Below are 15,877 nucleotides of genomic sequence, written 5' to 3'. Positions count from 1 at the left end.
CGTGCGTAGCTTTTCGAGCTTAGGTAGCCCTCCACAATACAGCGAGCCAGCCCAGCAGCGGCGGAGTATATTAATTACGCGGACTTTCTCCGGCTGGGCTTTTTTGCTAGACCTTCGGGCACCACCTTTTCGATTTCATGGCGAACCGGTCCAAGAGTAATTCGATAACTCGCGCTGCTGTGTCGCGATCTATTATCTCTCTCTCCGCTTTCGCTTTCCTTGAATCGCCCGCACAATAGGGTCGCGAAAGACTCGCGTATACACTTCCGCCTGAGGGGGTTAGACCTTGGCGTCGAGCGACCAAATGTACCGTCGAAAATCAAGGTCGATCGCGCGGGAGCTTTTACTTTCGTATTTTTTTGTTGTTGATTCTTTCGCCGCGCGCGATGTATTGCTCTTTATATCGCGTGACCCCCGGACGACATTCCTCGGCTCGGATGTTTTCTGGACTTGAATTCTTGCGTGTCGATTTTTAATCGATCCGGTAAATTTTACGGCGTTGTTTGTGTATACGCGCCAATTTCATAACGACGGCCAAACTGATTTAATATACGTTAATGTGGTCTAATGATTTCGTCGATCCGACGTATCTATATATAAGTGCGTTTGAATGTTTTCCATTCCTATATAATACTATATATCGGCGTGAAGCAACCGTAACCGCATTTCGGCTTTCTAGAATTCCGATTTTTCTCCACGATCCTTCCGTCAATATTTATCGCGATAATTACGAGCCCAAGCGGCGAGAATATGAATTATCGACATCGCGCGGTGCACACGCACACACGGCGTAATAATAATGCCGCAGGAGTAACAGTAGTAAATCACCTGGTAATAAAATGCGATTTTTCCATATAGCAAAAATCCAGTGAAAAAGTTCGATCGCTTTATATTACATATCGGGGGGATACATATAACGAGCGTGAAAAGAGCCTTGTGGACGCGCGTGTAGGATATCATATTTTATATACGCTCGCATGTACATTGTACAAAGCGATCTCTGTCCGTGTTTATTTACATAATGAAATGCATATTCGTAGGCGTGGCGGCGGCCTACAGGCCTACAACGCGCGTTACGTAAATCGCTAATCGGACCAGAAGAAGAAAGTTTCCGATTGTCAAAATATCGATTTTCATATAAGAGAAAATTATGATGACACTTTGCAGGCTGCTGAGTCCGAGGTTCTCCGACGGTATGAACGCGCCGAGGATCGCGACGTCCGGCAACGACTTACCGCTGTCTCGTGTAGTCTCTCGTACGATGCATCCCGACGAGGGCTTCCACGATCACGCGGGCACGGTCATGGTGATCGCCTGGGGTCAGTTCATGGACCACGATTACACGCTCACCGCTACTCCCTTGGGTGAGTCTCTCTCTTTCTCTCTTCCACTTTCAGAACTGATGAGTCAGAGTCCTTCGACGCGGTGCATCGCATAAATTTCAGTGGACACGTGAGCAACCGGTACACACACACACACAAAGGAGTATTGCGTTCGCCGACATGACAATGACATTACCAAAGAAACCGACACCCCGATCTCGATCTCTCTCCAGTCAATCAATCCTGTGCCGAGGAGGTCGCGATCGTGAAATTTATCAAAGCTTCCCCATCTAGCCGCCGCATCGTCTGGATGCAGACAATAGTCGGTATCGCGCGCGTCAGAGTTGCGACATTGCCCGTGTCTACATGTGTCTGCTTCTCCGGAGCAAAATTACGAGGCGACTTTCACTTTTTGTTGTTCTCGCGTGTACCCATATACACATCGCGAGGCGCTGAAAACTCGCGAGCGAGCGAGCGAGTCTATATAACGCTAACGAGGAAACATAATGCGAATTATCCCATCAAGATGGATAATTGGCTGTTCAAAAACTCACGGTAATACATAACGTGTATATGCTCTTCCATCAGACGCGATGAACCGTAACGACCCGGAGGAGTGCTGTAACCGAGCTCCCCAAGACAAGAACCCATACTGCAACGAGATCCAGATCCCGGAGGACGACTACTTCTTCAGACTCTTCAAAGTCAGATGCATGGACTTCGTCCGGGCTTTCCCCGGAGTCAGACCCGGCTGCCGACTGGGTAGCCGTGTGCCCTACAACCTGCTCACCGGTGTTCTCGATGGAAACACCGTCTACGGTATCAGCGACGAATTTGCCAAGTACGTTTCCTCCGCATCATCGACATTCTTCTTCGGTCGTTGACTATGCGCTTCTGTGAAAATAACGATGAGCGATTACTCATTTCTCCGATTCCCAGACGTTCACTCGCTCGAATGTCTGTATAAACGCGCGCTGCTTTCCTACGGCCATGTAACAGCCGTATAATCTCGGTCTATGTACACACTTGCGCGCACGCGATTAACTTAATTCCGCGCTCGTTTCTCAATCCGTAATCGTGCTCTCTAAACAGCAAACTGAGAACTGGTTACGCCGGATTGCTGAGAATGAACCCCGTCTTCGAGGAGTACGGCCTCAAGGATCTGCTCCCTCTGAAGCTCGACATCCCCGACGAGGGCTGCACTAGGCCCAACCGATCGATGTACTGCTTCGAAGCCGGTACGAACGACGTTTGGTCGAAAATCTAATACAAGCAATCGAATTCGGTGATTACACCTAGCGTGTGCCTCTTCAAGGTGAGATCCGAGTGAACGAGCAGCTGGTGCTGACCTGCATGCACACGCTGATGGCTCGCGAGCACAACCGAGTAGCCAAGGCTCTGGCTCAGGTCAACCCTCACTGGGACGACGAGACGCTCTTCCAAGAGGCCAGGCGCATCGTCATCGCTGAAATCCAGCACATCACCTACAACGAGTTCCTACCGATCCTCCTTGGAAAGGACGTCATGCAGAAGTTCGGTCTTCTCCTCGAGAAGGACGTGAGTGTCGTGCATACCAACATACCTAAAAATCAATCGATTTCTACGTTCATCTCGTAATCGAACGATCATCGCATTCGCAGGGATACTGGGACGGCTTCGATCCCAACGTAAACCCCGGAGTGATCGACGCGTTCGCTGCAGCGGCTTTCCGGTTCGGCCACTCGCTCTTGCCCACCGCCGTTGAGAGATGGAGCAAGGCTCATAAGTTCATTGGTATAATTGCAACACTCACATATGTGCTCGTTCTCGCTTTTTTCTTCAATCGCACAACGGAAAATTAATGCTCGATTTTTTTTGTTCCACTTCCAGCCTCGAAGCGTCTGTCCGATCTGATTAGACGGCCGTTCGATTTGTACAGAGCAGGTGTTTTCGACGAGTACTTCATGGGTCTGATGAATCAAGTGGCGCAGGCTATGGATGACTCGATTACGCAAGAGGTAAATCGATCTACTTTTTGAACGACGCGTTGCGAAATCTGTATATGCGTGTGCGGCTCTAATTCGTCGATGTATTTATCTGATTCTGAATCATTCACGCGTTGCATAACTCTATATATGTGTTATGGAGAGAGAGAGAGAGAAAAGAAAACGCGGGACAATCGAGATCTCGCTCGATTTCGAAAAGAAAGCAATGATGCGAGTAGCAGTGGTGTATCTCGCAAACAAAGCCTTATACAAACCGACTCGGCAGCGGTAATAGGATAATTAAGCATGCGCTCCCGTTCACGTCATAGGTCACCAACCACCTTTTCAAGAAAGTCGGCGCCAAGCACGGAATGGACCTGGTCTCGTTCAATATGCAGCGTGGCCGCGAGTTTGGCATTCCCGGATACATGGAATTCAGGTTCGTTTAGCCGGCGGCTCGCACACACACACACACGCACACGCACACACACACACACACACACCACGTGTCTGTCCGTAAGCGCGACAACTTTCGTTTCGACATTTTCATTTTCTCATATGCGCGCTTTTCCATTTCAGGAAATTCTGCGGCCTGCCTGGGGCCGAAACCTTCGAGGAGCTCTTTGGCTCGATGCCCAATGAAACCGTGCGCCGATACCTGTCCATTTTCGAGTGAGTTTATCGCCTGTACTTATTTTCTAATTATGCGGATTCTCAGGAATCATGGGGGTGTCTTTTGAAGAGCACACTTATACCAATGTCGACATTGGAAAACTCGCTACTGGGAAGTTTGAGAAATGCGGTTCTGTTTATTGCAAAATCCCCCTGGCAAAAAGCGCGCGTGCGCTTAACGGTGATTATATCGATTCGAGTGCGCGGATTATGGAGTGAGCAGAGCAAGGCGTAAGATAATTAGAGAAAAAGGTCCAAAAAATCCAAATACGAAGGAGCTGCTAATCACGTAGAAGGTTCGCTTAGAATGTGTTGATTAACCCCCTTCTGGGCGAGAGACGCGTGACTGATAAAATTATCGGTTAGCTCTTTCATCCAGCCTTTCTCCTCTTAACCGCAATCTTGTTTTATTTCATTAACGGTTTAGAAAAAAATCTAAATATTTTGACACGCTAAGGCTTCGGTAATGTAACTATGCAAGTCTGAGGAGTGTTGCATGAAACAACAACTTTGAGTGAAATAAAAAAATCGTTGCAGACACCCAGCAGACGTTGATCTTTGGTCTGGTGGAGTTTCTGAAAGACCTTTGCCGGAGAGCATGTTGGGGCCAACTTTTGCTTGCATCATCGCTACTCAATTTAGTAATTCTAGGCGTGGTGACCGATTCTGGTACGAACTTCCTAATCAGCCGTCGTCGTTCACCCCCGGTTAGTATTTTCTGTTTTACGTTTGAATAAGGTTGCAAGCGTCAAGTGTGAGTTTATTGTTTACACTTCATCCATCGTTTCAGAACAATTGCAAGAAGTCAGGAAAACTAAACTCGCCCGAGTGATCTGTGACAACACCGACTTGATCGATACGATACAGATCTATCCTATGGTCTTGCCAGATCACGAAATGTAAGATAAAGCATTTTTTTTCAATTAAAAATTATAAAATGTGTTCTTGGGCGTAATGATGGGATTACGTTGTTTCAGCAACCCACGTGTGCCATGTAAGAGCGGAATCCTCCCAAGCATCGACTTCAGCAAATGGGCTGAATTCCCACAGCAGGCTTACGCTCAAGACTACGCGAATGACTATTCGGGGCAGTATGGTCAATTTGTGAAATGAGCTTGAGTCATTCTAATAATCAACGATATAAAGACAATTCTAGCGAGTGTTTCGGCGAAAATTAAGGAAAAGATAAAACAATAGTCAAATATTATTTTTTTATGATTTTCAGTAATCTTTGACACTTAGATAAGAGTTGATCCATTGTCGGGACATTTTCTTCCATAAAACAATAACCGTACCGACAAGCATTTATTTCCCAGCATGTGTACTTGTGCATATAGTACATAAGACTAGTTGAATATATTTAAACGACCGAGCACGTGTATGGAAAATTTTGATATAGCAATTTCAAGGAAAACTGAGACCTGCGGATCGAACTTTTGTTCATCGGTATTATATTATTGATCCCGATTGTTCTGTAATGAGTCGAAATTTTAAATTGTAAAATATAATTCTACTGTTCTAGTTCAGTTTTCCTTGATCAGTCATTTTGTAACTTTATTGTATAATACGAAGTACAATAAGCAATACAAATATTTTCCTATGCGCAATCATATGGGCCTTTGAAAGATGAACGTTTATACATACATAAGTACTTGAAATGTTTGTATTTAAAAGGCATCATATGCATATAAACTGATGAATACTCTCTTCAAAACGAAGCTAGCATGTAGAACTTACGATTTAAGTGAATAAATGATAGATTTTACTTAATCTTAAGTCTGTCTTATACAAAAAAGAACTGATTATGTCAGTGTCATCGAATAAATAAAAAAACAGATTACGAGGCATTCATTGTCATAGTTAATCTTGCTCTTGTACATTTTATAGTTTTTTATTTATGTATCGACACATACTTGCACATAATTCACTTCTTACTGTAATCTTATAGTTTTCGTTTGCTTTGCGCCTCTTCATACGACTTTATTCTTAATGATATTATATACTTTTATAAAAAAAAAAAAAAAACTATCAAACACTTAATACTCAAAGATTGATGTTAGCATCGAGGGATTTGTTAGAGGCATTTTTGTATGGTATTGTAAAAAGTAAATAATACAAAGAATTAACTACATAAAATATTGAGCGTTATGATTATTTATATCCTATCCGTTTACCAATCCTAAATTGCTAAATATTTTTACTGTAATTTTGCACATTTCTCTCTATACCGAGCACATCCCTCAGAATTGCTTCACTAAAAGTATAGAAAATCTAATAAAATGACGAGAAAGGAATCACTGCTGGAGACTATTATTTTCGAGAAAATCTTTTGTCTCTGCAAGTCAGAGACCTATATAAGCCCTTGAAGTAGTATCGCCAGTATCAGTCGCAGTTCGAAAGGGTTTGCTGTCGCTATCCGTACATCAGAGCAATACTTTATAATTTGCAAGTAAGTACGAAACTCGTATATTTTTCATAAATTGTATTTACCTAAAAGTAGCGGGAATGATAAAATGTAATATTTGAATATTTTATCACACAGTTTGGCAAATACTCGGAATGTCAATGTCATGCTACCTTTTGTTCGGACTAAACGGTAGACAAGCGTTTGGCGATCAAATCTAAATATTTGCTTTTAAAAAATACTAAAAATATTATATTATTAAAAGTCGTATACGTCGTCGAATGATAATAGGCATCGTAAAATTGTGTTTTCTGGGCTTTATATAACTCGGCTTTTGTACGGCTATTTAGTTCTTAGAAAATTCGTAACCTGCATACATCTACTTAATTTTTACTTGCTAAGTACCAACCAGCTTGAAATACTGGCATAAGTAAGTTACATAACTCGAAATGTAAAATATTTTTTAAATATCCTTACAGACATGGTCCTCTCAAAGCGCCTACTCGTTGTTCTACTTATGAGTTATCTTGTTTTCCTCACGGTAGCGGCAGCACATCCCTCCGTAGGTTCGTATCAACAAGCCATAAAGTGGTCACCTGCTTTCTAAAACGTGCAGTTAAAAATAAGCATAAAATCTTATCCGAATGTTTTACCGCAGGTACGTGTTTCCGGAATTGCTCGCAGAGTAAGAAGTTCCTAGGAATCTACTTCGACGTGCAGCTCTGCGACGAATATTGCGTCAAGTTCAAAGGAAAGATGACTCCAGACGTCGAGGATCCCGACAGTCTGGCGCCATTCATCACGAATTTAAACGAAGTTCAATAAGGTCTCTCGGCAAGCCGTGCAGATGACGGAGACGCCAAAGAATAAGTGTGTGCATATTTTTTGCGAGCGTTCGACTGATGTAATTTTAATTTTATTTTGTACGGAAATAGGATGTACGATTATTTATTTATTTCTGCAAATTTTATTTTATGTTACACGTACAAATTATCACTTAAAGTATACTTAATTATCCTTTGTACAAAATATTGTGCATCAGCTTACGAGAAATATCTAACTTTATGTAATGATCTAGGCTAATGATGATCCACATTCTGGTATTATCGACAGCGTTTGCTTGAATTCGAGCTGTTGTATCTGCAAAGCAAAGAGAATAAATGTACGTTATACATAACTCAATCACACGACTGTTTCCTTCAAATATTCATTATCGACTCTAAAAGTACTCACTCGATGTCTAAGCTCCTTCTCATTACTGGCAGCTTTGGACAGCAGATCCTTAACCTTCATCAAAAGCTCGGACTTGCGGTGCAGCTGTTGCTTGAGCAGCGCCACTTCCTCGGAGTTATCGTCGTCCGACTTGAGGGCAGCCGTCTCCTCCATCATCGCGATTCTCTTCTCCGCAAGATCAAGCTCCGTCTCCAGCACAGCGATTCTCTGCTTGGCCTGCTCGTAATCCTCCCTCAAATATATGCAGTTGCACTGCGCCGGTAAGCCGAGATCGCTCTGAGCCACCGAAGTCCTCAGTCTTTTATTCTCCTGCTGTAACTTCTCGACTAGCTTTTTCAGGGTCACGACCGTTCGCTCGAGCTCGGCTTTGGTTCTCTGAGTCCCGTCGCGTCTTGGAGGAGCGGAGCACGGGTAGGATAGCTCCGAAGATTTTTCGGTCTTCAAAATCTCCACGTACCTGCATCGTCGTTGAAAATTAAATTTATCATCGTTCAACGTTTATTAAGCTTCAAGCAATCAACAGTGTGCCTCACTTCTCCAAGTGCTGTATCTTCTCCTGATACCTCGGCGTATTGACGTTGGCCCTCTCGAGCTCCAAGCGAAGCTCAAAGTTCTCAGCCTCGAGCCTGATGTTCTCCTTCTCCAGTATCTCCTGCACCTCCCTCAGCCTCTTGATCTCCTCGTCGGTGTACACCTCGTCCTGCGAGAGAGCATAATAATATTTTGAAACCTCCTACTTACCCGCACGCAACGCCAGCAGTAAAAGGCGCAATAAACCGCGAAAGTCGTGAGGCAATGCAAAACACAATCGCGTAATCCGGTAGCGCAGTGTCACGAACCTCGAAAGCGACGGAGGCTGCTCTCCTTTTTTCTTCCTCCTGTCGGCTCAGCCGAGCGACCAGTTCGTTCACGCGTTCCCGCAGTTCCCGACATTCTCGCTGCAATTCCTCGACCAGCAAGTCGTTGTTGCTGCTACTGGTGCAGTGGCTCTCGGGTGGCGGTGGCATCCACGCGGACACGGGTACGCTCTCGCTGCGGCACTTGCCTCGGAGGAACCATTTTTCCCGCTCCATGCACGATATGAGCGCCCGCAGTTTTTCGTAATTGCTCTGCAATCTCTGGCACTCGTCGGTTTTCTCTTTTAATTTCTCCTTCAGCCGCTCGGCCGTCTGCTGCCACTTCTTCAGTTTCTCCCAGAGAGCCAGATCCTCCGCCGTCTGACGGGGAAACGAAACGTTTGTTATTTTTAACTTTTATTACGTGCTTCTCGGTCAAGAGATAGAGAGTCGCGTTACTTTCGCTCTCTTCGCCTGCTGCACCATGAACTGGCGGTCCAGCATTTCCTTGGCCTCGCTCAGCTCCCCCTCGAGCTCCTTCACCTTCCGATCGAGCTGCATCTCCCGCCTCGAGGCCTTCTTCTCCTGAGCCTTCACCGCCATGTACCTGTGAGCGAAACGTTAGAAATCGCAGAACATACAGCCAAAAGCCACGAAACAAGCAGAATTTCGCCAAACCTCCTGCTCATCCGCTGCTGCAACTCGGCGATCTCGTTCTTGTAGGACCTCTCCCTCTCCATGGAAGCTTGCAGCTGCCTGCGCAGGTTGTCCAGCTGGGATTGCATTTGCTCGAACTCGTAGAGCCTCGCATCCTCGACCTCGTAAGTCGTGGAGAGCTGCTGGGAGGTAACGGCCGCCGCGTGCTCCTCAAGCTCGCTCTAATTAAATCGATAGAATATACATGCAGCTTCTGCAGGTGAAAGCGAGTTCGCGCGAAACGCAAAAAAATTCTTACTTCGATCGCGTCGGCCAGTCGATTATCCTTGATCTGAAGCACTTTCATGAACGACAGGACTTCGCTCTTCGTCGTGGGAGCTCGTCGGTTTTCGGATAGCTGTCGACGTAACTCCACCAGTTCGCGCTGGCGCTTATTCAGCTCCATGCGGTAGCTGTCGATTTCTTCCCGGTGTTGCTCCTCTAATCTGTTTATTTTCATCGGCTCGTATAATCGTTAGTCTATCTCCGCTCTGCGCTAGTCGTTATGCGTCGGGCGACTTTCATTTACAGCGATATATTCCACAGGGAGAGAGCGTGTAATTTACATTTTGAAAAAAGCTCCGAACGATGCAATTATTTTTTACCTAAGTGCAATTTGAGATAACGCACGCATCGAAAAATCTGCATACATTCCGAATGTAAATCCCGACTGCGGCATTCCTCTTCCGCGGAGTATATGAAGCCATTAGTTAGGCAAGCCTCGAGAATAAAGCAGCTCTTTCGCGGGTGAGAGAAGAAAAATAAAAGGAAGCAAGTCGAAGCTTCGCGGAAAATCCCCCTGTACAAAGACGAGCTTTCCCCGAGCGCGCAAAGCAAAGCCGTGACGTATACGATACCTCTCCCTCGTGCTATCCATGTGCCGCAATCTATCCTCGGCCAATCGATGCCACCTCTCGGCCAACTCGGCGCTTATGCTCAGCTCGGTCTCGAGGCGGGATATTTTCTCCCGAAGGATCGACGTCTCCTCCGTACGAGACGCCGAGGCCGGCGTCGTCTCCCCTGTGGGTATATCCCTCTCCGGCTGCTCGTGCTCGGTATTCGGCGACGCCCTGCGCGCGAGAAATGTAATATTAAAGGCGGATGCCTGGAATTTTTTATTTTTATTTTCCTCGACCGATGGGGGAACGACGATTTCGCGCTTTTCATCGCCGGGTATTGAATATAGAGTGTATTTAAAGGAAGTTTGAAGTACGGCGATGTTATTGATCTTTGAAATGTATTATTGAAAATTCGCGTTATATTCTTATCGGAGATTCTACTCGACTTATCCATTCCCGAGAAAAACAAAAAAAAAACACGATCTTCTCTTCGTCTCGAGAAAATGACCCAATTCCAGCACGCCCGAAATCGTCCCCATAACTCAGGCTGCGGACAGAAAAAAAAGTGCCCCAACATCGCATTATCCTTATTCGAGGCATCGGCAAGGCTCTTTCTGAGGCTGCGTATCTCCTCGTGTAATCTGGCAGCGGCTTCGCTGTGCTTGTCGCGGTCCTCCTTCAACAGACTCTGGTATCTCGCGATCGTCTCCTCCTTCTGCGAGATGATCTTCTGGAGACTCTTGACGCTCGACTGCAAGGCCTCCTGACTTGTATGTCCGGACTTCTCAGCCAACTGCTCGTCCTCCTCGTGATTAGTCGTTACAGGGGCGGACGACGTTTTCTCCTCGAGGAGTCGACTGAGGGAGTCGTTTCGCGCGAGGTACTCAGTTAGTTGGGCTTCGCACTTGGATAGGGCGACCGAACGTTCCGATGCCAGGGCTAGTGCTTGATTTAGCTGCTCTTGTAATAGGTTGATGTTCGTTGCTGGAAAGAGCATGACGCGGAGATTTTTCGGTTAATCATGGGATGAAATTCGAGCGAAAGTTTTCATTTCACGCTTACTTTTCAAGGGAGCCTCGCCGTCGCTCTCTCGAGTTTTATTGTCGATTTCACTCTCGTCCGAATCTTTCTTTTCCACCTGGCTATCTCTCATCGCGCTTTTGCAACAGAGGCTGCACTGCGTCTCGACCGAATGCACTTTCAACTCGGTTTGCGCGGATTTTGCTTCCTTCTCGGATTTGAATGCTGCCTCTGTCGCTTTGTCGAAACTCGCGGGTCGCCTCAAGCTCGAAGCTTTCTGGACTTTCCAAGCTTTCTGCGCGTTTCTTAATTCTCTCTCCATCGAGGCGACTTTTTTCTCGTAATCCGATAATTTGGAGTTAGCCTTTCTCGCCTCTTCCTCCAGTTGACTGATAAGCGCTTTGTACTTGGATTCCTGAAAACAACGGAAAATTTAAAACGAAGCCTCGATCGACAATTTTAAGCAACGGATGCTTACGGATAGCAGCTGTCTGCTCTCGGTCGTGAATCTCTGCATAATGTCTTGAACGTCGTTACTCCCGATCTGTTGCTCCAACATGTCCTTCAGCTGCTCGACGATTTGCAGTCTGCTGGTGAGTGTTTCGTGCTGAATCTTGAGGTTCTCGTTCTGATCGTTAATCTGCGAGATGAGTTCCTTAACTTCGTTCCTGTCGTTGTTCAACTTGTTCAAACTAGCCTCGTATCTCTCCCAGGCGCTCAGCGACGTCGAGCCGGCGTACTGGTGTTGCAAGAAGTCTATTATCTCTATGTAATCTCTGCCGTCCGTTGGTCTACGAACGAGCTCCACGACTTGGCCCTCGCTCTCCCTTCCGCCGCTCAAGTCCGCGAGCTCTTCCCTGGCCTTCAGCAGATCTCGTTCCAGGAGCTTTTTCTGCTCTCTCAGCTCCGTGACGATGACTTTGTGGTTGGCGAGTTCGAAGGACAATCTCGCGGTCTCCTTGACCTCCGTGTCCTCGTTGAGCTCGAACTTGAGTATCCTCTGGCGAAGATCGTTGAACTCGGTAAGGACGCTGGAGTCGATGGCTCGGTGTATCAGCGCCTCCTGGTGCGCGATCTCCGCTGCTTTCTTCAGCCTCTCGTTCTCAGCTTTCAACTCGGCGAGACGACCCTCCAGTTCTCCCACGGCTCTTCCGTCCGTGCTGTTACTCCTGGCGGAGCTCAATGCCAGCTCTGACAGCTGCTTGTGCAGGGAGACCAACTCGTCCCTCAGTTCCTGCACAGCCTTGCTCCTCAAAGCTTCGACGGAGTCCTCGTCGTTCGTGCCAAACTTACTCTCGAAGGCGGCTCTCAGCTGCATGTTCGCTTCGAGGTACCTCTCCCTCAGCTCGGCGTGTGCCTCGGGTGACACGTAGCTCGCCAGGTTCTTCCTCAAACCGACGACCTGGGCTTCCAAAATTTTCTGTCGAGTCTCCGCCTCGTTGAGGGCCTTCTTGAAATCGCTCTCCTGGGCGACCATCTCCTTGGCCATGGCATAGACCTCCTCGGACTTTTTGCCGAAACCCTCGTCGTCCAGAGGAGTGTCGCAGGATCCCGAAGGCTCGTCGACGTCGTCGTCGTCGACTCGCTGGATCTCGTCCATGTCCGCTGGCTTACCGGAGGCTCTGCCCGAGTCGGCGTTTTCCGAGGATTTCGGAGTGATGTTGCGGGACTGACTGAGGGCAGGTTGGAGGTCGGTTTTCGAGCTGGCCGATGTCTGCTGCTGCGAGCACTCGCCCTCCTCGACGCTGCTCGAACGCTGCTGCGAGTCTGCCTCCAGTATCATCATCTGGTTCTTCCTGTTGCGAAAAGAAAATAAATGAAATATCGAGCAATCTAATGCAGAACCGCAGAGCGTACCTTATCTGCTGAAGCTGGGCTCTCAGCTCGGCGTTGCTGCCCTGCAGATAGTTCACGCGGCCCTGCAGTCTCATGGCTGGGTGGTACCATCCAGCTAAGTGTCTCGCGTCCAGAGCCTCCAAGAGATTCTCCAGCGTCTGGGACTGTATGGTGACGATGCTCTTACCATCCTGATGGTGTATGCAGTCCAGGATCTCGTGCATTCCCTGCCTCAGAGCCTCGTTCTCCTCGATCACCCACTTGACGTTTTCCCTCATCTTCTTCAACTCCACGTGGTCTTTCTTCGACTCCGAGCGATGGCTCAGATCCTCGATGTTTTCACCGTCGCTCGAGATGCCGTTGGTTCTCCGGAGCTTGTTTTTCAGTGACTCTTTCAGAGCTGTCTTCAGTTTCCTTATCTGAAGAAGCAATGTGATTTTAGTCGATTCGTTATAGATTTGTATAATGTAAAAAAAAAGAAGCTAACCTGGAATTTCAGATCTACGTTCTCGCTGGCCTGCTGATCGCAGCTTCGCTGGATCTCTTCGATCTTCTCCTCCTGCGCCTGTTGACGCCGAACAATCAGATCTTCCATCGCAAATTCCTCGTCTTCGGTGATGCCCAATTTCTCTCTCAAGACTATTATAGCCTCTTCGTACCGGGAATTTTCGCTCTCGAGTCTGTTCACAACGTCGATCAGATCTTCTATGTGTCTGTTCTTCTTCTCGAGCTGATCCTTCAACTCCTTGATCTCCTCGAGCGCATTCGTTAGGCTCGTCTTCTCGTCCTCGTATTTGTTCAAGATCGCCAGAGCTTCGCACAGCTTTTTCAAGAATAAAACACACGGTCATAACGCGTATCTCGATTAATTTAGAAATCCTATTACGAAACGCATACCTGTTCGCTTTTCACTTTGGCGTCTCTCTCGGCGCGTTCGAGCAAGCTCTCCAGGCTACTTATCCTCTTGCTTGCGTCTTGCATTTTTTTGTTCGTCTCTCGCTCGCCTTTGGTAGCTCGCTTGGAAGCATCCTTCCTATGTACAGAGTATATTCGAGATTACATCAGACGAGTTTTGCAACTCGATTTCATTTTTGAATTATATGTATATATTTTACGGCTGAATAATATTCACTTACGTTTTACTATCGGATTTAAATTTCTCGATAAGCAGGCTGCTTTCGTTTATTTCGACTACCGCCTCGGAGAGTTTGCTCTGCAGCTCGGCTATTATCTCGTCACGACGGTCGATGTCTTGGATCAATCGCTCTATCTCCGCGTGATTTCTCTCGTCTGGCGATGCATTCGTGAGCCGGTCGCTAGCCGCGTACATGAGGTTCTCCTTCAGTTTCGCAATGGTCGTGTCTTTTTCATCCAAAATGTTCTGGCGGTGAAGAGAGAAGGTAGAATATTTTTATTTTGCTTTTATGCTCAGTAGCATTGGTCTGTAGACTCTGCAGAGTATGTTTACCTTCCACTCGACGATTCTGGCTTCAACGGCTGTACCGAACTCCTCGATTATTGCATCTCTTTCTGCTCGTTCGTTGGCCATTTCTTCGATTTGAGAAATGAGAAGAGCATTTTCTTGCTCGAGCTCTGCAACTCGATCTGCCGGGGTAAAAACTCGCGTAAATAATTCGCGTATGCGCTATGTAAATTATAGTAAATATATCGTACCTTTGTATGAGAAATTTTCATTCTTAATCGCATTCATTTCTGCCGCCATGGAATTCATTCTCTCCACGGCGTCTTTCATTTCGACTGTTAGCATTTTCAGTTTTCCCTTTAATTGCACATTTACGTGCTCCATGTTCTGTGAAAGTATAAACACGAAATGAGGTTGTTTAGGTTATAAGAATTGATGTCAATAATAAACAGCACAAACTTACGTTTAAATCGGATGAATATCGTCCTTTCTTGGACTCTTTGCTTCGTCTAACTGGACTTTCCATTTTGACATTCGCGTAAAATTATCACAACGGGATTGTACAACAAATTCTTCTAAACTTATGATATACTGTATTTAAAATACTTGACTTGGCGTCTTTAACAACAGTTATTGTCGGTGTATAAATGAGTTAGAAAAAGCTGATTATGTTAATTCAATAATTAACCCATAATCGCCTATGTGGACTTTACAGAACCCTTCAATTGTTTCCTTTATCGTCTTACCCATGCGTGACTCGAGTATTTAGACGTAACTATGAAATTTGTCCTTTTCTTAACAAAATATTATCAATTCCAGCCAAGATCGAACTGTGCATATTTGCATTGATGCACATTCGCTTTGTTACCTCCGTGACTAAGAAAGACAGTCTTGTACAAATCGATCTACAGAAGGATACTTTTTTTTTATTTTATACATCCGTCATCGTATACAAAAAGTACAAATTTCGTATCTGAAAATTAAGCAAACTAATCAAATGAGAAAAAAAAAATCCCACTACATCAATAATATATAAAATATTGATCAAATAATTACATTCGCATTGGTAAAGTTTATTCACCTCCAACTTTGATTATGTACGCCTATATTTCATTGCCTACTGACATACTTAGGCATATTTATATTGCACACACTATATGACAATAATAATTTACAAAGTATATTATTCGTACTTTTTCTCATTTCTACGTTCGATATTTCACGAAACTCGAAAAATATCAGTAATTTCCGAGCTTTATTGTAAATAGACGTGCCAACACACGAGTTAAGGACTGATTTCTATACGTACCAAATCATAATCGAACTTTCAAATTATATTCATTCGCCACAAAACTGAAGAAAAAAAAATCGTAAAGCATTCGCAAACAAAACACAAATCAACGGTTAAAAAAGACCGAATAAAAGGAAAATAAGCACGGAAACGGAAAAAAAAATGTCTACTCTTGTTATCCGTCGTTAATGTTATGCTCTTATTTCATCCCTAGCGACGTGTACTAGCGGCCGTCGTACGATTCAAGCTCGCGTTTTACCAGCCCCACTAAAGTGGAAGGGAAATATAGTTTACCGTGAGTGCAAGTGAGATAAAAGAGCGAGACGCAAGACAGTGGACAA

General features: G+C 45.7%; 3 protein-coding genes across 7 annotated transcripts in view; 2 read left to right on the top strand and 1 right to left on the bottom strand.

Annotated features, from left to right (window-relative positions):
* LOC100119556 (chorion peroxidase) overlaps window positions 1–6,094 on the top strand; it is a 40,994-nt gene extending 34,900 nt beyond the window's left edge. For all 3 annotated transcript variants that reach the window (XM_031929740.1, XM_031929741.1, XM_031929742.1), the window contains 11 exons: window positions 1,168–1,364; window positions 1,911–2,163; window positions 2,415–2,560; window positions 2,638–2,879; window positions 2,963–3,095; window positions 3,192–3,319; window positions 3,616–3,725; window positions 3,866–3,958; window positions 4,496–4,665; window positions 4,749–4,857; window positions 4,936–6,094. In XM_031929740.1, the coding sequence (XP_031785600.1) occupies window positions 1,168–1,364; window positions 1,911–2,163; window positions 2,415–2,560; window positions 2,638–2,879; window positions 2,963–3,095; window positions 3,192–3,319; window positions 3,616–3,725; window positions 3,866–3,958; window positions 4,496–4,665; window positions 4,749–4,857; window positions 4,936–5,071 (1,717 nt within the window). In that variant the 3' untranslated portion in view covers window positions 5,072–6,094. The remainder of the gene's footprint in view (window positions 1–1,167; window positions 1,365–1,910; window positions 2,164–2,414; window positions 2,561–2,637; window positions 2,880–2,962; window positions 3,096–3,191; window positions 3,320–3,615; window positions 3,726–3,865; window positions 3,959–4,495; window positions 4,666–4,748; window positions 4,858–4,935) is intronic.
* Window positions 6,095–6,312: 218 nt separating this feature from the next.
* On the top strand, window positions 6,313–7,544 carry LOC107981062 (eclosion hormone). 2 transcript variants are annotated; one of them, XM_031929810.1, is made up of 3 exons: window positions 6,313–6,407; window positions 6,842–6,928; window positions 7,021–7,544. In XM_031929810.1, the coding sequence occupies exons 2-3, from the start codon at window positions 6,844–6,846 to the stop codon at window positions 7,185–7,187; spliced, it is 252 nt and encodes an 83-aa protein (XP_031785670.1). In that variant the 5' UTR covers window positions 6,313–6,407; window positions 6,842–6,843; the 3' UTR covers window positions 7,188–7,544. The 2 variants fall into 2 exon arrangements, with proteins under 2 accessions (XP_031785670.1, XP_016840768.1); XM_016985279.2 differs by lacking the exon at window positions 6,313–6,407 and adding an exon at window positions 6,646–6,763.
* LOC100119634 (centrosomal protein cep290) lies at window positions 7,302–15,704 on the bottom strand. 2 transcript variants are annotated; one of them, XM_008213145.4, is made up of 20 exons: window positions 15,555–15,571; window positions 15,302–15,398; window positions 14,709–15,218; window positions 14,497–14,632; window positions 14,291–14,427; window positions 13,959–14,203; window positions 13,720–13,855; window positions 13,310–13,645; window positions 12,844–13,241; window positions 11,465–12,782; window positions 11,029–11,401; window positions 10,542–10,950; window positions 9,985–10,197; window positions 9,387–9,573; window positions 9,110–9,309; window positions 8,891–9,038; window positions 8,435–8,812; window positions 8,129–8,295; window positions 7,596–8,052; window positions 7,386–7,502 (listed from the first exon to the last, which is right to left on the bottom strand). In XM_008213145.4, the coding sequence occupies exons 3-20, from the start codon at window positions 14,769–14,771 to the stop codon at window positions 7,437–7,439; spliced, it is 5,367 nt and encodes a 1,788-aa protein (XP_008211367.1). In that variant the 5' UTR covers window positions 14,772–15,218; window positions 15,302–15,398; window positions 15,555–15,571; the 3' UTR covers window positions 7,386–7,436. The 2 variants fall into 2 exon arrangements, with proteins under 2 accessions (XP_008211366.1, XP_008211367.1); XM_008213144.4 differs by having other exon boundaries at window positions 7,302–7,502; window positions 15,302–15,704.
* Between the last annotated feature and the right edge of the window lie 173 nt (window positions 15,705–15,877).

Source organism: Nasonia vitripennis, chromosome 4 (genome assembly GCF_009193385.2).
Source record: "Nasonia vitripennis strain AsymCx chromosome 4, Nvit_psr_1.1, whole genome shotgun sequence".
Classification (NCBI taxonomy): Eukaryota; Metazoa; Arthropoda; class Insecta; order Hymenoptera; family Pteromalidae; genus Nasonia; species Nasonia vitripennis.
The sequence above is the reverse complement of the archived record's forward strand: the minus strand, read 5'-3'. Positions and strand labels throughout refer to the sequence as shown.